The sequence below is a fragment of the Pempheris klunzingeri genome, chromosome 2, assembly GCF_042242105.1.
Source record: "Pempheris klunzingeri isolate RE-2024b chromosome 2, fPemKlu1.hap1, whole genome shotgun sequence".
Lineage (NCBI taxonomy): Eukaryota > Metazoa > Chordata > Actinopteri > Acropomatiformes > Pempheridae > Pempheris > Pempheris klunzingeri.
Window position 1 is genome coordinate 11,013,306 of NC_092013.1, and position 24,815 is coordinate 11,038,120.

Consider the following 24,815-nt stretch of genomic DNA (forward strand, 5'->3'; position numbering starts at 1 on the left):
CGGGTGGCAGATGCTCACAGCTAACACGGGGACAGGCGTATAAAGACAGCAGCTTCCATATTGTTACTTTGCTGTTTTGTTTACATCCATTTCACAAGGCACAGCCTCCACATGTCAACATCGATCTTTATGCACCTGGCCTACGTTGTAAATTCACTATCAGCTTTCCAAAAAAAAGTTTACTGGCCTGGATCTGCAATCACTGTTTGGCAGGATGTACAGTACAACGTAACGTGAAGTGAGAGCTTTTGCGAAGAAATAGAAAAGCCATCCTCAACTCCAGACTCCTCCTCTGAGGCCAATATTTTCTAATGGAAAAGATAGGGTATCTTCAACATCAAACAGTATTCAAAGTAAAAGCAGAAACATTGTACAACACAGACCTAAGTATCAACAATATAAAACCTGAAAAAAAAAAAAAATGAAGGGTGGTGCCTAGTGACCACTGCTGGCTTTGCTGGTGCCCGATGTCCAATCAATGATGATAAAGCTGAGACTCATTATCATAAACAGGAAGCCTATGCCAGCAAAACAGGCAGCCTGAAGAGAAGGACAAAGAACAAGCGATACAGAGATCATTGGAGGAACAGCAACTGGAGGCATAATTTTCAAACAGTGTCAAGATATTTATATTAAATCATTTATATTGTGAATGACAAATTCTAAAAAAAATCTCAATGTCTCCTACAGTTTTCATTTTTAGGTCTTTTTAAAGATTTAAAGATGTCTAATGACACATTGATATATATATATTTTTACAATAAGGGGCTGTTAAAAAGGAATTCAACAGCAATTGGAAATCTTTTTTTTTCTGACTTCCCCATTTAACGCTAGTTTAACTCCAGCAGCCTTACTGCAGTGACTTCGATGTGATGTGTCACTACATCATGACTGTGTCTAAAATCACTCACTACTCACTATATAGTCCTCTATATAGCGAGTTTGCCATTTTGTAGTGCTGTGTTAATATATAGTGAGAATTACTGTACCCTATTCAATTCAATTCAATCGTTTTATTGTCATATGTACAAGTAAAAACAAGGTTTACCGCACAATGAAATTACTATATAATGGGCCTAAAAGTATCCCACAATGCATCGTGAAATATAGTGTAAAACCAATGGTCACTAACCAAGCACCGTCACTATCATGGACTGTAGGGAAAGCAGATTAATTTACAGCAAAGTGAATGGTGTCCAGATATATTTATTCATTTTGGATGGCCGAGCTCACTGTAGAGTCCTCTGCATTGAACTCTGTAGATAGTGAGTAGTGAGTGAGCGAGAGAATGATTTCTGACACAACCTATCGCATCACTGTTTGGTGTGATTACAGGTGTAACACTTCTCACTACACCTGGAGACACACATCAGTGATGCATGGTGTGGTCAGACAGAGATGAAACAGACTTGAAACTTTCAACCACAGAGGGCAGCAAAACACTACTTTTCAGTCTGGTTTTTACGTTTCACTTAATATTAGTTGTTTTAAGGAATTGTGATTGAGATGTGCGCTCAGTGAGACCTTTTACAGCCGACTCAAAATAACTAGCTGAAAAATCAATACAGTTGGGAACAGTTGAAAAAATTCTACATTATGTCATAAAATTGAGTACCTCAAATGTTAATCCACTTTTTTTGTTCAGCATTACTATACCATATATTGATTCTATATTTTTTAGATGGATCAGCTTTATATAACCTCACCTAACCTAAAATTAATAGAAATAATATGCAATATAATAACATAGACTATAGACTATAGACTAATAACTAATTTTTCTGGTATCTCGTGTGATGCTCACCAGGATTTTGGGGGCTGAGCGCAGTGGCTCCTCTTCTTTGGGTACAATACGAATGTAGAAGACAGCAGGGAAAATGAAGATGAGACACGGGGCAGATGTGGCACCTGGACGGCAGACAAAAAACACAAAATTATTCACAGAACTAATTCTGCATAAATTGTCACTCCCTTCGGTTCTTATTAAGTGCTGCTGCCAGTCTGACAGCACCGTAGTGACGATATGGAAATTAGAAAACAATTAATTTATATTCATTTTGTTCTATCACCAGAAATGAATATTGATGATATGAGGTTTTAATATCAAGTTGGTGCTGGTGGAGGTGGAAAGTGTGACTTTTGAACATCCAGAAATTGGTATCCTATAACTGTTGTTTTGATTATGTAATAACATAAAAGAGAATCACATCATATTAATATTGCATATGAAATATGTAAGAGTGCATAATCTGCATCATATGCTGCTAGACTTTAAAGAGATCATGAGAGGTACCCAGGATTGGTCAGTTGGTACCTACCAATGACCCCAAAGATGCCCAGGATGTTGGGGGCAAAGATGACCAGCAGGTTGATGAAAGTGAGCAGAACGAAGGCGATGGCAATGTGACGGGGCCAGTTGAAGGTCTTGTTGGGAAACATCATCTGCTGGATCGCTCTCCGTACCTGAGCATAGAAAAAAAAAAAGAATTTCAGGCCCCCACGTGGAGAAAATAACAGTTATTACAATGTGTAAGCTTAAGGTGCTGAAAATGTACTTACAGGAAAGAGCACGATGGGTACGGTGAGAGTGACAGCGGTGAGCACGGCCACACGCACGCACAAAATCAAAGAGTCATACGGGTCAATGCGGCTGTAGGTGTGGAGCAGTTCTGCTTCCACTTCACCTGAAAGAGACCAAAAGAGAGGAAAATAGAGTAGATCCAAGAATGATGAGGGAACTACTACCCAAACCAGCTGGCAAAACATCTATTGCACTTTTAATAGTAATTAATAAGGATACAATTGTAGTATATAGTGCTGATATCAGCTAGTATATGTCATTACAAATAGTAACAAGAATAATGAAGAAGCCTTGCTTCATTGAGATTCCAGATATAGCTGCTATGTCTAATAAAAACTTCATAAATCATGATGTCCTTTCAGTGCTGCAGATAACTTTAACAGTACCTAAATTGTTATTGCAAGATCAACAATATGACCACTAGAGGGGCCAAATGCATCATGATACCTTTCAGCCTACAGGATCAGTGTTCTGCTATGACTCAGTGCTCCACACTTAATAAAATGGTGATATGAGAACACATATTACGCTGCTACAAACAGCTAATTAGAAGCAGGAATAAAGAAGCAAAACTGTAGCAGTATAGCAAAAATGACCAGAGCAGACCAGACCAGAGTATTTTGCAATGGGAGGAGGACCAGGCCTCACCATAGAAAGTTAGGTATCCAAAAAGGGCAGCCAGGAAGTACATGCCGTACATGACTGCAATGGAGATGTTGGCCACATGCTGCATCTTTTTCTTGGTGGGACTGAAATCAGAAGATATTGCCATGTGATGTCACACACATAAACACACAAACACACACACGCGCACACGCACACGCACACACACACACACACACACACACACACACACAACATTGGGGCATTCACTGTCAAATTATTGTACATGCCCACACAGAAAGCAAGTAGCCCAGTTATTATAAAATCCCATCTACAGCTGTGGGGCTACGTCTGTTGCAGGAATATGCCTCAAAAATTCAGTAACATGTCTCAATTAATCAGAGGAAAACAAGCAACAGTGGTTCAAAGCAGGATGATAAATTTAAACTAACAACATGCTACATCATACAAGCAGTGCCAAGGCATTTAAAAATAAAATGAAAGCAGTGCAAAAGGTAATGATCAGCCAAGCACAAATCAGACAGTAGCTTGTCTCTTTCTAAGGCAACTGACTCCTTGTCCAAAACTTAGCGAGAGTTTTCCATCATAAGAACATACTTGCGCAGCTCTGTGTAGATGGGCAGGACCTCAGGGTGGCACACAAAGGCGAACGCCAAGATGGGGATGGTGTAGGCCGTCTGAAAATGAACCCCAACAGGTCACCATAGATACAGCAGCGCCATCCCAGGCGTCTTACCACCAACCTCACGCTTTACAGCCCATTACTCCCTCAGACAGATCACAGAGAGCTAATTGTTTCACTGTGATTAACTTGGGCCCGGCTGCGGACCAGCTTTAGCCTATTTAAGAATGCCTTACTTATAAGCTGCTAAGCAGCAGGGATTGGTCTTACTAGCCTGGGTTAGAAAAGTCTCATAAATCTTTAAGGGATGCTAGTAAAGTCTTGACAAGACTTCATAAAAATCAAGAACGACTAGTGAGTATTTGCTAATACTATGTGTTTCAATAGAAGTAAGTAATGTTATATGACAAACAAATACATTTAAGAATTTAGCTGTGATTGAGAGTCTTTTAAGAGTCCTCTCCTGTTGTGAAAGTATGTACTGTGTGTAAAAAAAACAAGGGTACTTAGAGAAATGTCAGGTCTTTCCCATTTTACTCATTACCTATCTCTTTGGCCCACAAAGGGCAAACTTGATGATCTCACTGTAAGCAACAGAGTGCCAAAGCAATTTTTATTCTTGTGCTGACAGGAGCAAACAGCTCAGAGGTCACTGTCCATCTTTGAGCCTTACATTCACCGCAGACTATTGTCTATCATTAACAGCTTGATAAAAGCCCTGATCTTCTCTTGAGTGCAGCTGGGTGCTTCAAACCAAGTGTGATTTCCATGCTCGGATAGTGAACTGTTACTGGCAACATGCTAAAGATGACTATGGCATAAGTGGGTGTCTGTCAGTGGCCACGGCAGTGCAGGTGGATTTGCAGTTTCACTCTGAGTGACATGCATAAACCTTACTTGTGAGTTGAGGTTGGTCAGTTTTGGAATGCAGGCAGGATCAGGCTCCCCACCAGGATCCATGGCACTGACATTCAGTACACTGACAGTGCCATTGGCTGAAAAGTCCACAAAGGGACAAGGGATATTGAACTTCTTGTAGATGACCTGTACAGTGAAGAGGAGAGGCGTTAAGCAGAAACAAAAGCTGTGGAACACAGTTAGCATACAGACAGGCGGAAAATATGACACAGAGAGAGCCAGAGAGAGAGAGAGAGAGAGAGAGGGCGCAATGCATGGATTACAGCTCACACAGCCAAAACTAGGTCAGAGAAAGACAGAGAACCAACACAGCCTGGAATAGCAGCGTGCAAACACTAGTCCATGGCGATGAGTAGAGAGAGTAGGGAATACTAAAGAGGTGGTGGGAAGGTGGGAAAAAACAATCAGACTGATCCCAACGGATCTGAATATTCTGCCTTGATGAACAAGACGATATCATGTCTAGTTCACATGTATGTATACTATACCAAGAGTCAAACGACATACCGAAATGAGGAAGAAAACCATGCAGCTCAGGGAGAAGCCACTGGTGTATCCAAGGTAACCTGAAACACAAAGGCTTCATTAGCATTTCTCTCATCTGGGATTACATGGTCATGCTTAATCTGAAACATATTACACTGAGGCTAATGTGTAGAAAATGCTCCTTTAATATATGTATAATCCCCCCCCGTGCTTAACTCCACAAACTAATCTCTAGTGAAATAAAGCTGCATCTTCCTGCTATATGTTCCTCAAGCCTTGTGGTAACTAGGCTGATTTAATGTGTTGGGAGTCGGAGCTCATCACTCGACTGCACCGACTGGCTCTGTTGTCCTTGATGTCTCAGCCGGAGACAGACTTCTTACAAGAGGTCAGCCAATTCAGCTCCTTTTTGTCACTTCCAAGTTGGCTCTCTCTGCTTTCATTTTCTTCTTTCCATCTGTTTTGTTTCATGTTCGTGCTCATCTGCAGCGCTGCGATGCAGGCAGCCTGCATGACACTTGACCAAGCTTGTGAAACACATTGGACTTGTGTGTGTCACAAGAAGACTTATTCTTTGTAAGTGAGTGACCTCTTGTTAATCTAGCAGCGCCTTGACCATCAGACACGATCGGACGTGACTACACATTGAATTCAGGGGTGAATAAAAGAAGCAGGCAATGTACAAAGGGGCATCTCATGAGGACATCAGTGGAAATGGTCACAGAAGAAGAAGAAGAAGAAGCAGAGGAAGGGAGGGGAGCAGAGAGGTAGAGTAAGCTCACTTTGCTCTGAGAAATCCTCTCTTTACCATAATAAAATGAAGGCAGAGCTATAACATGGAAATCAACAAGCCCTTCAATGAAAACTGAAACAATCATATCTTTGCAACATCTCCCTGAAGATATTTAAACATAAGGTATGGCTTCAGCTTCAGAAGTTTGAAGGGTGGTTAGAAAAATTGTTATTCAAGCACAAGACCAAGGTTCAAGCCTTGATGGTGACAAACATCCCCATGGATGAAATATCCTTGAGCAAATCATTAGAAAAAAAAAAAGCTCTGCCTTCAGTTCTGCAGGATGCTGGAATAAGTTGGCATGCGAAGAAAAGAAAACAGTTTCCCCATAGAGATCAGTGATGCACCACATTTTATAAACAACATTCATGGCTTCATTCCTATATTTTCACATCTGAGGATTTTTCATAATTATTGAAGTATTTTCATTTTGATTTAATATGTTATCCTTACAAAACCTTTCGTTGAAGCAAAACTAAATTAGAGAAAAAATAGTACATTCTTCCTCTTGAAAATTAAAAGTTACATTGATATTTATATGACCCTTTCAACACACTGAGATAGGAGCTCAGTATTTTAGCTAACGATGGATTCAGAATTTAATATTATCCCATCATTGTAATTTGTAGCAGTAATGGCTGCTGTTCAGCATAAGTCACACCTTGCTTTAACCTAATCACGCAAAACGACGCATAACACAGGATTTAGAAGTAAGCCGAGACAGAAACACTAATGAGATGGTTATCCCACTGTAAGAAGGACATGATATTACACACTCACCTAGTTGTTTCATGAAGGCCAGTGGTAATATCACTGCGACAGACACGATGATCACGAGGTAGTTCCCATTCAGGTACCATTCACTGCAGAGAGGTAGAAAAACACAGATAATTAAATGTATTGATTTGGAATTACTCGGCTCCAGCACTCCTCTCAATCTCACTTCTGCTAAGCATTTGCACTGTGTCAGGTATCGACTGAGAAGACAGGAGAAAAGTGTGTGAACAGCTTGAAAATGAGGTGCACACAAATAGGACTTACGTGGTGGAAAAAGCAGAGGTACTAATTAAGGATTATTTTATAACTCTGTGACTATGCCAAGTGTTTTTTTCCACAGCTGAGCAGAAAATAACACAAATCAAACACAACTGGTTCCCCTGAAATCAAATATCTAGAGTGGAAAAAATAAGCCTCTTTGCTCCCTTTACCGCTGGACACTAAGAACTGTGGCTGTAGTTAGGACAAAGGGGTCATGTCCTCATCGTTGTTGATGGAAATGTTTTCAGGAGTTAATATTACACACGATTGTCACATGGTAGCTTTTTAGGTTGATTCTGGTATCTTTATGTTTAACAGCAAAAATGATTAAAATAATAAAAGTAATCCTGGCACTGTGGAGAAAGCATTGAAACAGCATTTAGACAATTATCTTTGAGACATGGTTAACTGAAAAAATAAACTGCATGTAAAATTAATTACCAAAACACTTTACAGACTTTGAAATCTAGTCAAAACATTTCTTAGAGGGGTAGGGGAAACTGCAACCTCATTATTTATAATATCCTGGCTACAGCTCTGCTGGGAACTTAATTAAATTTTGGATCACAAAACTAACTGAATAACTGAATGGTTGGCATGCTGGCTCGGTCAGCCGAATGGTACTATTGAAGCATACTTTAACTAATTGCACTATTGACATATATGGCAGTATTATTAATATATCATCATGTGTTGATATACAGAAAATTGTGCGGAAATAACCAGACAAAAGAGTAAGTTCTTGGCAAAACAAATGAAATTCCTGACAAATCAAGGTACTTAATCACACTGCTGCAAAAATTATTTAAAAAAAAAAATCCAATATTGTCATTGATTTGCAACATTGCCCTAACTGATCTAATACAACCATCCATAAGCTATCTTTGAGGGGGGGGGTCTGCATGTTTTTAGATTGTGTGAGGAAAACATGCAAAATAAACATTGTGCAAAGGCAGCATGGTTACATTCCACTGCCAAACTCAAAAACACCATTTTGACTAAATGGAAGAAATGACTGTAAGACATTTTGGTAAAAACATATGACAAATCGACTCCACTGACACCGCCTACCAGGTCACTGTCTCATGCACAGCCATGTCTAGGAAACAAACCTCTGTGGGCTATTTTTAGATTGACACAGTAGGGGTGATTAATTTCTTCTCTTCTGTCAGGTTGGAGACGCTGCAGAGATGCAACATCTGTTGGCCACACATACACACACACGTGCACGCACACACACACACGCACGCACATCTCAAAAGAGGCGTGGCTCATCTAACCTGTTGTCATCCTGCCCTCTGGCCATCTGGCCCAGGGACACAATATCTCACCAACACTAATGCACACAAACATGCAGTGTATTACAAACACAGAAATGAACAATCACCAATAATCACAAACAGTGACGAGACCTTGATAAGCAAATACACACCACAGTGAAATACCAGTAGGTCTCTGATAGGTTGACTGGTTGAACAAACATGCACCCAAACAAACAGACACAGCCTCAGGTGCTCATTGATTGTGACTGAGCAGACCAGGGTCAGGTATGTTAAAAACAACACACATCCAGAGACACAAATAGACACGTGTGCACATGTAGAGGGGGCACAAAACAGCAGGAAGAGGAACACATTTAATACAAGAGCCATGCAGCAACTGCTATCTTTGTGAAGATTCACTTTTAGTTTTTATTGGCACCGGATTGATGTGCAAGTGCAAGAGCACCACAAAGATCAGAAGCAGGTCACTTTCAATGGATTTGATTGTCAATCTGATTTAATGTCCCTGTACATGCAAAAATGTTTGATTGCTGTAGTGGGAAGACACTGTGCAGAATTTACTAAAAAAAACTTTAACAGTTAAAGTGTTAAAGTTTTTATTATTTGATTTTCACATGGATTTTAGTATTATTGATTCTTTTTCATTTGTTTTGCTAAAATAAAAAAAAATAAAAAACACAAAAGAGAGATTCCTTAAATTCCTAAAGTCTTTTTTAATGATTAATCCAAACACAATGATCCATAGACGCCTTCAACGAAAAATGAACTCTGTAAGCTGTGCTTCATTTTAACATATAATTACGAGCTCAATCATTATAGTATAATTATATTCTATTATGCAGAGCTGTAGTGGATTGTGAGGTGTCCCTGTTATTTTGTCCACCCCCTGCACAGTTTAGCAATATAAACACACACCCACTGACAGGATGAAAATGCCACTGGGACAATCTCGTCTGTCATTTCAAATAAACAGTGATTGTTGACCATGGCCAACAGCACCAAGCTCTGCTACACAGAGAAAACAGCGCTGACGCCAGAAAACAATGTGGACATGTTGTCACACTATATCATTTCTAAAGTGATAGCACATCAATCTGAGCATTTATGAGCAAATGTGGTAGCAGTGGTAGTCTTCATCCTCCTCCCTACACTGTAGGATGAAGCCAACGTGGTACGTGCACATGATTCGTTAGTTATCTGTGTTTCTTCTTGTCTCTGCTGTTGTTATTTGTGAGACGCAGCAAAATGAAATCGCTCTACCGTTCATTTATCATCATTTTATACAGGCTTGTGTAACTGGACGAACTACTGCATCGTTCATATACTCCTCCTCACACACTTCTCTGAAAAACCGAAAAAGTAGGTGAGGAGAGGCTCTAACTGGGGTAAGAGTTAAGGGGTAAGGGGGTATCATCACATTTGAAATTCCATCCAAGGAAGTGAGTGTTGTTTGTCTCTGAGGCCACCTGCACCGGCCAGCGATATCCCATGGTTTACGTTTTCAGCCGTGGAGTCTAGCTGTGTTTTTCTGTGGGTGTTTCTCGGTGACCGTGCTGCTCTCCTCCTCCAGGGTCACTATCACAGCTGTTCTCACGCCAGCTGCTCAGAGCAGCACCGGGCCCGCCAACTGGTACAGCCTGACAGAACTCGTCTGTGGAGGCTAAAATCTTTGTATGCGCAGGCCGGCTGCATTAGGGTCCCACAGAGAAATGGTGGGATATCACACTGCTTTTTTTTTTAACATGAGCAGGTGTCTACAAATGTCACACTGAACCAGATGTTTTTACAGAATCTCAAATGTAGAATCATTCATTTCAAAATGTTATATTTTTATAAGTACATAAACATTTAAATCCTGCAGCATCTCAGGTAAATAATATGCTTCTAATTGACAAACAGTAGCTAATTGTGCTCATGAACATAAAACTGGAATGGCATTTGAACACAGGCCAGCACTTGTGCTTCATTTTAAAATAACGAACATGAGCACAATTTGTAGCGCATGCCAAAAAACAATCAAGCCCCCCCTTTAGCTACTATTCATGATCTGCATTTTTCAGCAATGGCCTTTCAGGGTGTTCACATTTTGTTATTATTTCTTTATAAAGAAGTTTATGTTGTTAGTGGCGAAGTCTGCCATTCCCATCATGCCCAGTGGCAGGAAGTAACAGAAAAAGGAGATGCTGCGCAGTTCCATCTCCTGAGCAAGGTAACCAACTCCTTTTCCTGCTCTTCTTATTCGTTCTGCAGTATGAAGTTAGTTTGTGGTCGCTCATAGCTCATGACGGACCACAACGTCTTTAGTAAAACAACTAGAATTTGTTTGGCTGCACTGTAAACAGACACACCAGTTTCTCATATGTTGTAAAGTAGCTGCTCAAGGAGTGTCTGCTGTTACACTTGCTATTATCACCAGTAGCCATTGGTGTTGCTAATCAACTAGAACTGAAATCTTAAGGTTTACAACTTTAAACGTATTTGAGCAAAGTTAAAATGAAGTATTTTGCTTTTGTTTGTTTTGTTTTTTTACTTGTTATCATTTCACACGGACAAGTAATTGGATTTTAACACCTACATTTAACTACAAATCAGACACGTACTCTTCCTATATGGCATATCAGTATGTGTTACCTTGATCTGAAATTACTCTTTTATGTCATGCATGTCATGCCACTCACCCTGCAGGTTTATCCACCTTCAGAAAGGCCTGGATGACCAAAGGAAACTCATACTTGACTATGTACAGGTAACTGGACATGGCTGTGGAAAGGAGATACAAACGTACAAATGACTTTGTACAATGAAAGCACCCTCACACATAAACATGCACATAGTAATCCCAAGCAACAGAAGAATACTAGTATTTTTGACAATGTGTGTACGTGTAAGCGTGAGGACAGACAGCAGTGTGACTTCACCTCCAATGTTTTGCAGCGTGATGGCAATACCAGCCGCCATCTTCCCCGGAGTCCCAAAGGCCCTGTAACCCAGCTGCTCATACGCACGAATACCTGAGCCACAAATGCCAGATCAAAGCATTCTGTCAATGTGTTAAATCCACACTGACAAGGTCTAAAACTTTAAAGAGACTGTAAATCTCATTAAGCTTCTATATGACAGCTTTTGTGTAGCAGTTTATAGAGTATTGGGAGTTCACACATAGTGCTTTTACCATCTGAGGTTTTGTTAATTTGTAGATGACACCACCATTGTGCGATGTCACAGAATCAAGGTGCAGACCGTTTGTTTTAAAAACAGATTTTATCCTCAGGCAGTAACAGTCTAACAGTTTGTAGGGGCAGGTAGCCACTAGCCCACTGTGTTTTCAGTTGTATTTATTCAAGTCTACTTATTTGTTACCTTTTTTTATGTACTTATTTATACTGTAATACTACTGTAAATACTTTAAAAATGTGTGCCCTGGCTGCTCTCCAGTCATCATGTTCAAATTGTATGGAAATGCACTGATGGCATTTTAAAACATATGATAATGAATTCCTGGGATCCAACGATGCAGATTGGCTGCATAGGCCACATACTTACCTACAATACCAGATGACTTTAGCAGCAAATGAATGGAGTATGATGAGAGGACCGCCACGACTGTTAGAAGTACCCTGAAACAGACACACAACAGACATGACATGTACCACTGTCACTTCTTTTACAAGCAAAAACACCATTTTAATCACCATTATACAGTATGTAATACAGTGTTTTAATTTTTCATACAACTGAAAATCTCAGTTTTCTATGTTACATTTCTACACTGTACATTATCCTGTAGGCTATTCATACAGCAGCAGCACTGGCTCACAATTTCTGGATGCGGGTAGGTAGACAGTAATGGAAGAATACAGTCCCTGTGGCTCTGCTTTACCCTCGATTGTTGCTCAAACTGACCCTCTGCCCTCTGTCACAATTAAAAGTAATAACACAGACATCAGATTTAAAAAGAAATGTTCATTGCAATGCTGGAGTTGACAGAATGTAGAAAATTATTTGTAAACACTAATTTTCCTCTGCTTTGCTCCTCAGAGGTGGAATAACCCACTTAAGTCACAACAATAGTCATTCCTTCCATTTACAGTAATAGGGTTGTTTCCTCAAGAGGGCCTGCACTTAAAATCATTCTCTCTCCACCGACTCATACTCAGTTTTTTTCATGTTATGGCTCCTCATGCATTCTGCTGCAGCAATAAGTTTTTATTTTTCTATGTGATCATTCAAAATGATTAAAAGTCATTGCAGAGAAGCACACGAGCAAGGCTATTTTTCAAACATACCAAACCATCCAGACCTTAGAAACCTTCATAAATATTCTGAAAATACACCCAGAGAGCTCATAACTCGGCCTAAAATCTGCTTTAGTCATCCTGAATGTGCACATGAAACACACAAAAAGAATAAAAATACTGCACTATTTTTACTGATACTGACAAGAATATAAAATTCCTGGTGTGACTTGACAAGTTTAACTAAATGTTTGCAACCATAGATTAAACAAATATAATATGTCCTTCACAGGCTAAGTCATAATGCTTTTTTATTCATGAGGATATTTTATTGCCTTACTCTAGGCACTGACTAGTTGATATGATTTCGTACCTGTATTAGCAAACCTACATAAACAAATCTGCTAAACATGAGCACAGCGGCGATGGTGTTAAAATTTCTTACTCCAATGACCAAACAACAACACCCAGAAAAGCTGCTATATCCATTAATGGTTTGCAAGGTGCACATTACATCTTTTTACTACAATTTAATATTCATTTTTAGGTGAGACATTTAGAGAAAAAACAACTCTAAGACTTCTGCATGAGGAAGTTTTGTGAATGGGTCCCTGATCTACTAACTTTCCCTGACCCGGTCCACCCAATTCCAACTATTTTCTGTTTTCTTCCTCATTTGTTGTAACTGTTGGCGACATTAACTTTCTCTCTCACACGCTCTCTCCATTCCTCTCTCCTTTTAGAAAAGCCAGACAGCAGGTCTTTCATTTTGACTCCTGGCCAGTCAACAGGGTTTTTTTCCCCCCATTTTTTGCCTTTGTTTGTTTTTTTTTCAGGCTATGTGGAAGAATGCTGGGTTGACTTGCGGTGGAGGATTTAGTCAGTCAAGTGGCAGTGGGAGGACAGATCTGCTGACAGTCAGACAGACTGACACACTTGGGTCACTGTAGCTTTGCTCACAGCTTTCCACCCCGCTGCATTCCTACCCAGGCCAGGGCCACTGACCCGCTGAAGCCTCTGCACCCGCCAACAAAAATCTGCATGATATGAAACATCAGGCCATAAGTGAAACAGAAACGAAGGACATTCCTAAACAATAGATATGGATATAATTAGATTAGCTAATACATTAATTAAGTTTAACAGCATGAGTCATATCATGGCTCACACTGTAGTCCAAAAACTGTCCTTGTCCTCGCTGTCCTTGCTACAGTCTGAACGCTGCAAGCATTGCAACTTCAAATAAGAACTGAATATAGTAATTGAATACTGGATGGATTCAGCGCCATATAAACCATAAACATGCCTGTTGTACAGTTCAATCAATAGTCATTAATGATTATGTGCAAATACTGACATACAGTATATGGAGTGAATCCTGCCTCACATCGGCGTGCAGGCTGAAGTGGATTAATGAAGGGCTTCATAATCCTTAAAGGTTCAATGTGCAGGCGACCCGGTCAGTAGAGAGAATGAGAACAACCTATATAACAAAAGCTATTTTTTGCTGTTGGCATTTATTTTGCCTTTGTTTACCTGCTCATGTTTCAGCAAATATGGTTGCCACATTTTTAGGTCTTCTGTCCCCTTTAGGATCAGGACCTAAGGTTCAGCATGACACAGTACACTGCTAGGAAAAAAAAAAAAAAAAAAAAGATGTTTTCTGAGGCGATCACCAGCCTGGAGGCCAATGAGGAACACAGAAAATTTTCTATTATTCCTTTGCCAAATATGTCACTGGTCCTGCATGTATTTCTCAGTAGTTACTCTATTGTTTAATACAAGATCACGCAGATACACACACAAAGACACGGCATGGATATAGCAGCTTTTCCCGGTGTTTCATCCTCAACGGGGTGGATAAATACACACTCTCTGCTGAATTCAGTCACGTACTTTTGTTTCGCACGCGATTGCATGTATTCATCATAGTGAGTTGTAGACTAATCGGCCAGTTCATTTCACCTCCTGTCTAGCCAAGTGTCAAAGTCATTGGCGTGCAGTGAAACAGGGTTCAGCCAGTCCAGACAGCAGACAGCTTGAAAAACCAAAGTCACACAACTCAGCTCACAATAAGAAGCTTTCTCTAACATGAGGGAAAATCCTCCAGACATGACTGCCTTGGAAAAGAGCTCAAACAACGTCAGTGAATAATATTTTAGAGCGGTGGAAGCTGCCAAACTTTAAAACTAGCTTCACATTTCCCCCAGATTGACTTGAATCTTAATTACTACGGTGAATATGCTACTACTGTTGTAGAATTTGTTGTGAAATGGACGAAGTCCATCTGGCCCACAAAGGGGAGAGAACATCTCGTTTTTCACCAAAGCTACAAATCCACTTAAAACAAGCCAGGAGTTATACAAACACCCAAAATATTGCTTCACCTCCCACGGGAGCATTGTAATTTTACTCGGGGTTGTTTAGTTAAATAAACAGCAGTGCCTGAATTTTAAGAAATGTAATACTGGGGGGCTACCGGCAGCAGCATTTAATCTTGTACAGAGAAATACGAAGTCAGCCACCTTCAGCACCAGCCACCTTCTAATCTAGCACCACCAGGAAGAGGTGTCAAAACACTACAAGGAAGACTAGGTGGGGAAAATGTTCATGTCGTCAGTGCTATCTGGTTAGATTACCATCTGTCAACACCAGCCTGATCATTTTTGAGACTTGCAATAAAACAGCTAGAAACCCTATTAAAAAAGGGAACATTTTAAAGCCGCAACTTGAGCATGTGAGACCCACACAAGTAAGTAAAGCTTTAAGAGCTCATCATTCAAATATTATACCACCACCAAGTTTCAGTTATATCCCTTCCAAGAGCTTCATTATGTTTATTCAGAATTCAGCCACTATACATATAAATCAAAATGATGCCCACTACCTGAAATCATGGGAGGATACAGGTCGTATCAACCAGACTAGACCTGCTCTCCCAGATGGCACGAGATTCAGGCAGGATAAGTCTGAGACTGATTGGATGGTCAACAAAGTGAAATGATGAGAGACGAGAATTTGAAAGCAAGCTATAAGCCAGCCTACAGGCTTTAAAGGATAAAACTGGAGATAATCTGTATTTTTCTTATAGTCACCAAATACCATAAAGACACAAAAAAAAAAAAACTAACAATGAATTCATGCTAGTAAAAAGAGTAGCTAAAGCTTATTTCTCTTTGCCATAGAGCTCCAATTCATATAGTACAAAAACTATATGAAACACCACTGCACTGGATGATATGTTCCTCATTTTACAATGAACACATACAACTCGACAAACACCATAAATACACATCAACCGTGTCTTAATTCACACTGACTATTTTAAATGAAACTAAACTGTGATTGGATGAACTACCTCAATACATCTGGAGAAAATTTGCTGCGAGAGGCTCTGATGAAAAGATTTGTAGACCACCTTAAACTGGTCTGAAGAACAAACCTCGGTAAAGATCACAGAAGGGCAGCAACCGGAAACAACCAATATAAAGCATTTGCTTGACAAGACTGCTGCTCTTCACTGTCATCATTTACTTCTTGCATAGAGACAAGATGTGAGAATTCACGGCATCTCAGAGGTTATAATATCTTCGGTGTATCTAGATCAGGTCAGAATACCTCCATTAAAAATGTAATTGATCAGCCTACAGCCTATCAGCTACAGTCGACTGTGACGTCATTAACCTGATAGACAATGCTGCTGCTGAGGCTTTTAAATGTTAAGCTCCTCATGCGTACAGTACACACACCCACTGGCTCAAGGCAGAGAATTGAGCACGCAGAAACAATTTGGTTATTTTCTGCATCTGTAATTGCGAATGGACTTTTTTTTTTTATAGCACGAGTAAATGATTTCCGGTATGCTGTTAATCAGAGCCTTTATCAAATCAATGTGCTGTGTGTCATCGGGTTCTGTGTCATGAACAGGGACTGCTGCCTGGTTAACACAAGACAAATTACAATACAAATAGGTGCTATTTATGTGTGACACACACCTCCACTGGAAAGAAAGTGAGTCACACAACATCTGTGAGCCATAATTCATTCACTGTAATGCGTCAAAACTGTAATCATGGAGTGAATGTACATATCTAGAGTATCAAAATAATGCATATGTATAACTTACAAAAACAGGACAATCCCAGTGTTAGCCATGGCGTATGCCAGTCCTAGGATTCCACTTCCCATGATTGCATTGCCCAGGTTGAAGACGGACATCCCAAACGAGGTTTTCCCCTCAAACTACGGCCAATGCAAGACAGAGGAAAGGAGGAAACGTGTTAGGTCGTCCAATAGCGCGTGCAAGTATTGCATATGCACTGAAAATGAAGCCGCTGAGAAAAGCCGATTGGTTGTTTTTGAACTTACATCTGTAAAGCGTGTGGTCTTCTTGTCCTCCATGCCTGATAAGAACTCCTGGCTCTCTGGGAGGTTGGCCTCTGCATTCTCAGTTCTGTGGGGACTAATGTGGAAAAAAAATACTGTTGATAAACAACAACAAACATCACAATTAACAAAATCACTCTAGATTCATCACAAACTGTGTAATTTCTTTTTTATAGAACAGGCTCTTGTTTGGAACAACTTGCTTTTCTGTGCATCCGTGCCAATTTCTACACATCTCTTGACAGGTAGCACACTGTGTTTTCTTTATCATTATTGTAACATACATACCTAGCATTCTGGGCACTATTGGGTACAGTTTCCCTACAAGCAGCGTAGAGAGAGGCCATCCATCACCAAACGAGAGCACAAAGTGGAAAAACAACACCCTCAGTCATGATATAATGAGACAAATAACACAGTGAAAGGGCCGTCTATGAATTATCATCTCTATCCCGGAGAGAGACATTTTAATTAAACCATCTATTACATAGAAAGAGGACGCACAAAATATTGCTAGACAACGGCTGACATGATAATTAGGTATTTAGCTCACTCTATTATCCACCACAAATTATAGTATAATGAGTGAACAGGTAGGAGGTAAATGCCTTGCTCAAAGGCACATCACCAGGCAGTTAATGTACACACAGTATTTGCTGTTACAAGGATAATGCCTGAAAAACCTGCAGTTATGGAACAGTCACTCTAGAGACAAGGCTGAACTGCAACCCCAGGAGACACTGTGACATAACCGGTCTCATCACCACACACACAATTAGCTGCTATCCTTTCCTGATGTATTGTATTGTATTTCATTCAGATAATATTTTACTAATCACTTCACAGGATGTAGACAGAATTCCAGCCAAGTATAGTACATCATATCTTTCCTCTACAACCGAGGGTCAGGTCCTTCTCGTGCTGATGGAGGTAACCTCATGATTAAGAAAGGAACAAGCAGAGGCCAGCTACACATGACACCTGTTGCACTTGATGTTCTGTTAACACGCAGTGTGTAATGAAATTAGATGCGTGCAAGAGGACATGCGAGACCTTCAGTAAGTGGACCGCTAAGACGACAAGTTACAGTAGCGAGCGAATCAAATCACCTCGCTTAAATAGTGCCAACAGGCCTTTAATAGAGGACGGGATGTTAAAAAAAAAGAGAGATTCTCAAACTAACAGGTTATTTATCACTGATTTTGCTTTTTCCCTTTGCTATGAACAAATAAGGTCACTGCATGTATTTCGCAAAAAAACATATTTTTAGCTGTTTTTTTTCCCATGTAGCCTTAATGGCTTCTTCGCATGCAAATATTTTTCCATTTTCCTTTGCTGAGGTTTTGATACCTGAGACTTACTGCAGAGAGAGATACTGCAGAGATTCCAGTGACCTCAAATTCATGAAATTCATTTTTTTAGCATTAACAGCATATATCAATGTTAATGGTTGATTTCCTGTAACAACAAGCAATGACAACATCTGTGAGCCATAACTGATTAAATGTGTTATTCACAAACAACACAGACTATTTAGTAGGGTTATACTCACTTTTCACCATCGTCTGCAGGTGGTGTTTTGGCCGAAGCCGTGATCTCTTCCCCGGGCTCATGGCCTTTCCCGTTAGGGATGGCGTTCACCTCAGCAGGGGCAGTTTCCACAGTCTCGGCTGGTTTATCCTCACTCATATCTGCTCTGGTGCCTTGGTGTGGATGCAATAATGGGTCTATTGAAACGTGTAAGTGTTTAAGGCTGTGTCAGTGTTTGTTAAGTGCTCTGAAAGTGATGTTTTTATTGTCCTCCTAGGATCTGTGGAAGAAAAAAATACTGGAAATTAGCAAAATACATTACAATGAAACAGGCTTACGTTTATAAAGTGACTCCCTGTCAGCGCAGGTAAAAGAATGTATGAGAACAATCCCATTCGAGTCAGTCACTTGGCTCTCATCTCATTTCATGACTAATGTAACGATGATTGTATGATTGTATTTTCTAAAAAACAGAACTGTGAAATTCATCAATGGATGCATATCATCATTTGTCATATCGTCATTAGCTCGTGAGATACACGGTTTTCATAGGGCAGCACCAGCACGGTCGTGACTAAACTGCATAGTTGTGGCTTAATTGACCGATGAAGATTGTGACCAAATTATCCCCATTTAGAACTCCTACTGCGTTAGTAAAAATATAGAGTTCACAATAAATGAACGTTTTGGCAAAGCCCGTGAATAATTGACACATCAACTGGCAGGCCTATGCTCAGAGGAAGCAGAGCTTTCAGTTAACTGTGACACACTGGGCTTTGCATCAGGCCTCTATTTCCTGAATATCCTGTTGTAGTCTCTTAGCTGACCAGCTGTCTTGTGGGGCCCAAAAAGGTCCCCATGACATGTATCTCCTGGATGCTGTTGACCAAAGCCCCCTATCTGGCTGGCCCTGAATGCTCTGCTGCATAAACAGCAGTGGAGGCTATAATGGAGAGCACGTTGGGGACCATAGAGGAGGAACACACACGAACGGTTGTACCCCCAGCATTGAGATACAAAGAGAAGAACCAGCTAGGACCAGCTAAGAACCAGTTCTATCCGTCTTTGTGCCTCCATTTTTCTGCTTGTCACTTTTCTCTTGGTTTCCTCTTTTATTGAGGAGGGTTCAACATAGCAACAATGCCCAGGGTTTTCTGTACTACCATTCCTGGCAACCACTCAGCTTTCCTTTTCCCTCAGGCCTCTTCCGCTTCACAGCCTGCCCTTGTAAATGTAGCTTTTTGTAATATTATTTTAACACATCAAACGCAGTGTGAGGTGAATAAACCCTGGTCTTCATCTAGCAGTCCCCTGAACCTGCCTTACCAACCACGCCGCTGTGAGCTTCACTGCACAGCTAGACCTCTCGGTGTCTCTGGGTAAAGCCAGGCAACGTGGTTGGGCAGCAAAGCACAGTGCACAATGGCACATGTTGTGCGGTTTCCTGGGAACGGGTTAGAGAACAGTGGTACTATTGTGCCAGGCATCATTATACTGCCGGGGCCCCCTTGGCCGCAGTTCGCCAGGCCACTCGAGAGGCTGAAAAGGTATTTCACTGGGCCCTAGTTGAAAAGACGCCACCTTGAATTCAGCAAATGCCAGTATCCTGAATTCATGCACAGTTGTAGCAGAGTTGCTGACGGTAGCAATGGTAGAGGCAGGGCCCCTCTCGTGGGACAAATCACCGCACAGAACCGCACTGCCACTCAGATAGTCTACAAATCACAAGGAGGTCGGGGGGGGAGTCACTCAAGGACAATACACGATGGGATGTCTGGCTGCAAGGATGCCTCCTCAATGGCCTCAAGCAGTGGAGCTTGAAACAGCCGACCTGGTTGGACAGAGCTGTGGCTCCTACAATCATTATGTTCAATAACAAAGGCAATACATGACATCCTTGGATAGTGTAGTGAAAGCACACTCATTCAGTCCGAACCTCTTATTTTTAGAGAGCTTGTTCTGCGGTGCTCCAAGTTTGCAGCAAATGAAGGTGAAATTGGGGTAGTTAAAACGCTGTGGGGAAAATGCTCCTTTAAAAGTAGGACAGCAAAAATGCCAATTCTGATATTATAGGTAAGATATCTGTACTGAAATAACACAGATTCATTTGAAGACATAACTTCTGTGAACAAGGATCTGTACAAAGATCTTATACTGTATGGAATCCCATATGGAAATATTTATAAGACACCTATTGGCACCCGTGACTTTGATTGACATCGTCGGTTATTAATGTGATAATACTGTAAAAATGTATTTGTTAAGTGACAAGCCACCAGCGGTAATTACAACCAAGAAAATGAGAACGAGCACAAAAACAATTAAGTTCAGCCCCACAGGCTCTAACGCCAGTTACCATAGCACCATTGTGGTATGAAACAGAGGAAGAGTTGTGTGCCCATAAGAAAATGCTCAGCAAAACTGATTTGCGCTGTAGTCTGTAGACACTATGTCATCCAAAAAAACACATGTGTGAACAAACACATTTTAATCTGATTTCTAAACATCTTGCATCCAAAACAGGGACACTGTTAAGAGACCAGACTTTTCTCGTTTAACTGGACACAAGAATCTTACAAGACAGGGTGATGATCAATCTTCCTCTACAGTCTGAGTGCCTCAGTAGTGCTATCTATTACAGACAAAATAATTGCAATAAACTGCATTTCTCAAGAGCAGAAGCACAATTTACGTGTTATAACAAAATGCAAAGCAAGACGAAACAACAGCAAAGCCAGATGGAAAAAAGATTATCATTAGGAACCAAATGTTCCCCCACTGATACCCAAACTTCCGAATCCTAATCAAGAGTTAATGCTGCACTGTGATGCATTTGGTGGGAGTAAATGAGTCTTTTCACAGCAACAGCAGAGGCTATGTTTATTCAAGCCCTCGTCCAAAACATCACCTCAGTTTGCCAACACACAGCGAGTGCATGCGCCTCAGTTCGCAGGGTCTGACGTAAGCAGCTCTGCTCAGAGACGTCATCGCTCAAGAAGGTACACAGAGCCAGGCAGATTCACTGATTGTTATTCCTAAACCGATACCTGAACCAAACAAGACTGCGCATGCTGATTCATCCTCACTTATTGCTATGCATGTGTGCATCTGTGTTTGTAGTTCATTTGGTGAATATTTAAATCCGTGGCTTTGTGCGTCTGTGTGCAGTTTATGCTGTGAGTAATCTCAAATTGTAATACTGCCTCCTCTGTCACTACTTGATGACATTCTCATAGGCCTCTGGCCATATAAGCATTCTTAATTGAGTCTCTGCTGTAATTTTCACAGACTCTTAATCTGCTGAAGTGCATGTGACTGGTCCCCCCCCCCTCACACCAAGGTCTATGGATGCAGTAAAAGCAGAGCTTAAACATTTAAAACACCATCAAGAAGTCTGAACAATCTCTTCAGATGAAATGTCCTTGAAATCATCTACAGCATCATTTGATATTTGAAAGACAGCAAACCTATCTCACCGCAGCAAATCCGAAAAATGAAAATTCACTTACAAACGAATATTTTATGGTACTATAGCTGACAAAAACGGATTTTACTGGACGCTGCATTTGATAAAATGACAGACAGCATCTGAAATAAATTCCTCATCCACCCTTTCTGTCCGTGAACAGGAAGAGGTTTCCTGCAGATTAAGAGATTACACATCCCCACAATTTCACTGATGAGCAGCTAATAGATCTATCAGGGAACACTTTATTGTAAAACATCCGAGTTGAGACTCACGACCAACGAGTCAGGATGTTAGAGCAGATTAGATTAGGGCCCATCACGCTCAAGCAGGAAATCAGGATCAAAAAACTCAGGTCACTCCATACACATGATTGTATAAAAATAGCTGCAGAGGAGTGAATAGCCTTGTTGTAACCCCGCGTCATGTCACACTCAAAGCTGTGTTTAAGTGCTGCTGCATGTGCCACTGAACACAGCAGCTGCCTGAAATAAGCAGTAAACACTCGGCAAACACGTCCAACAACCATCTGTCTGTATTCTGGTTCTTCACACAAGGGTGAACATGCACATATACACATGATGAAACACACACACACACACACACACATTGTAATTACTGGAATTGTGCTGTTGTTGAATGAATGAAACATCCCAAACAGCTACAGGCAGAAAATGAAGCTATCATCATCACCAAAATGCGTACTGAGACTGGTGGAGAATTACATTTGCTGTAGAACCAAGATGTTTTCTATATGGCAGACCTTCTTGTTCTGTGACACAAGAAAATGATGCATTTCCCTAACGACATTTCAATTCATGTCATTTTTTTTTTAACTATGAAAGCTTTTGCTAGAAAACCTTTAATAACATCTTTTGGATGAATTTAGAGACTATTGTGCAGTGATTTCTTCCCACCTGTAATGGTGGAAAAGCTTTTTTTTTTAAACTACAGCTCTGATTCTCGCCTCTGAGTTGCTTCTTCTCCACAATAATGGCAGCTGAGGCTCATGGGTAGTGTAACGACTGGTGCAGACGCAGGAAAAGGACTAAATAGCGTGACTCATTAACCAGTCTTTACTTGAACAAGGTTCAATACACAGGTGAGCAGACAGAAGAGAGGCAAACTAATCAGACAAGGAGGAGACAAAAAGATGTAGTCAGGAACACAATCAAAGATCAAAAGACCAGGAACACGAAACACAAGAGGAGAGCGCTGAACCGCTTGACAGCAAAGGTACAAAAGATGAAGTGGCACAGACTGGATACACTGGGAAGGGGAGGATAATGAGGGACAGGTGAAACTAATCAGGCAGTCACACAGGCAGGAAGAGAAGTATCTGAAATGAGAAAAGAAGTGAGTAAGAAGGTAAAACAGGAAATGATGAAAGAATGATAGAAACAAGGACAAATATAACCTAAGAAACAGGACGAGACGTCACAGGTAGCTAAGTATTTAGAGCCATTCGTGTAACAAACTGATTGAAAATTTTATGAAATTGGACAAAAAAATAATAAAAACTCAACATAACTCAACATAAATTTATAGATGCACTTAAATTATCCAGCGGTTGCTTTTAAGTTGAGGACCGGTGAAGATATAATATAAAACTCTGGAGACCCACACACGTATTTTCTATCATTGTCAATTGCTAATTAGATGTCTGCTTAGCTGGGCAGTAAGCAGAGTAAAACTGTGTTCTGAACAGTGCAGATAATCAGTGTCTATTGACTCGTTTTGAGGGTTTTATTTAACATTCACTAGAAACTGAGAAGAATTCTTTTCTAACTGTGTTTGAGCTTCTCATCAGACTTTACTTGCCTTTTTGGTCTCTGTATCCTCAGTTTCTCTTTCCTTATAGTGCAGTCCTGCCACTACTTTCTCTCTGTTCCTCACTCTCTTTCTTTCTCTCTCCCTGTCTGCTTCAGGCCCTGAGTACCACTGTGAATAGCTGGAAGGGGGAATAGGAGATTAACTTCTGAGAGATTTGTATGTCAGCTTCTGAGATGCTCCTCAACTCCAGGATTCCTATAAGCTGCTGTGAGATACACACTTCAGAGGCTATAAAATGAAGCGGGATGTGGTCTCTGCTTGGCAGTGCATTTGAATATCCACTATCAGGTGGAAGGTATTATCTCACGGCAAGTCAAGTGTTTCAGAGTCTCTGATTGGGTGTATTCTGCATGTCCAACGTGAAAGGAAAGCAATAATTTGCCCTCCAATCTCCTCTGATGATTCGGTAACCTAAATTTCTCAAATGTCAGCATCAAATGGATCGATGCTAACGTGTGCAAGCAATGTCTGGGATGGTGAATTGCATGGCACACAGAAGCGGTACACACACACACACACACACACACACACACGTCCTCTGATGTCTAATCTCAAATACCTGCACATAAAAACACACCTGTCTATAGTCAACCATGAATAATGCAATATGCAATTATGCAAAATTATTGACTGGATGCAACAATTTGAGACCACTGCAGAAAGTTTTTGGTGAAAATGGCATTTGTTATCCTGTGCTCGACACCCTGCGCTAATGAAACAGGCCGTTGTGAAACAGGAAACAGAACCAGCTTCATGCTTTAATAGTTATTTAATAACATCATAAATGTAAAGTTCTGCATAGGCCTCAAAGATGTTGGTGCTGGTCGTGTTCAAGTATCAATTTTCTGCCTGAACTTGACTTGTACCACCTATTTGAGATCTAAACCTATATTTACTCAGTTTCATCTGCTCGACAGGTTAATGCAACGCATCAGCTACAACCTGCGTCTTTCCCCATTCGCTCTGAGCATTAACATAGTCAGAGAGAGAGAAAGAGGGACATTTCTTTATAAATAACAT

General features: G+C 40.6%; 1 protein-coding gene across 1 annotated transcript; it reads right to left on the minus strand.

The window, feature by feature from the left end:
* Nucleotides 1-435: 435 nt before the first annotated feature.
* LOC139212503 (sodium-coupled neutral amino acid transporter 3-like) lies at nt 436-18,655 on the minus strand. Its single transcript, XM_070843054.1, has 16 exons — nt 18,519-18,655; nt 17,255-17,287; nt 16,949-17,042; nt 16,707-16,822; nt 11,889-11,962; nt 11,264-11,356; nt 11,024-11,105; nt 6,805-6,887; nt 5,253-5,311; nt 4,725-4,871; nt 3,803-3,882; nt 3,230-3,330; nt 2,560-2,684; nt 2,319-2,463; nt 1,805-1,908; nt 436-540 (listed from the first exon to the last, which is right to left on the minus strand). The coding sequence occupies exons 1-16, from the start codon at nt 18,653-18,655 to the stop codon at nt 436-438; spliced, it is 1,578 nt and encodes a 525-aa protein (XP_070699155.1).
* Between the last annotated feature and the right edge of the window lie 6,160 nt (nt 18,656-24,815).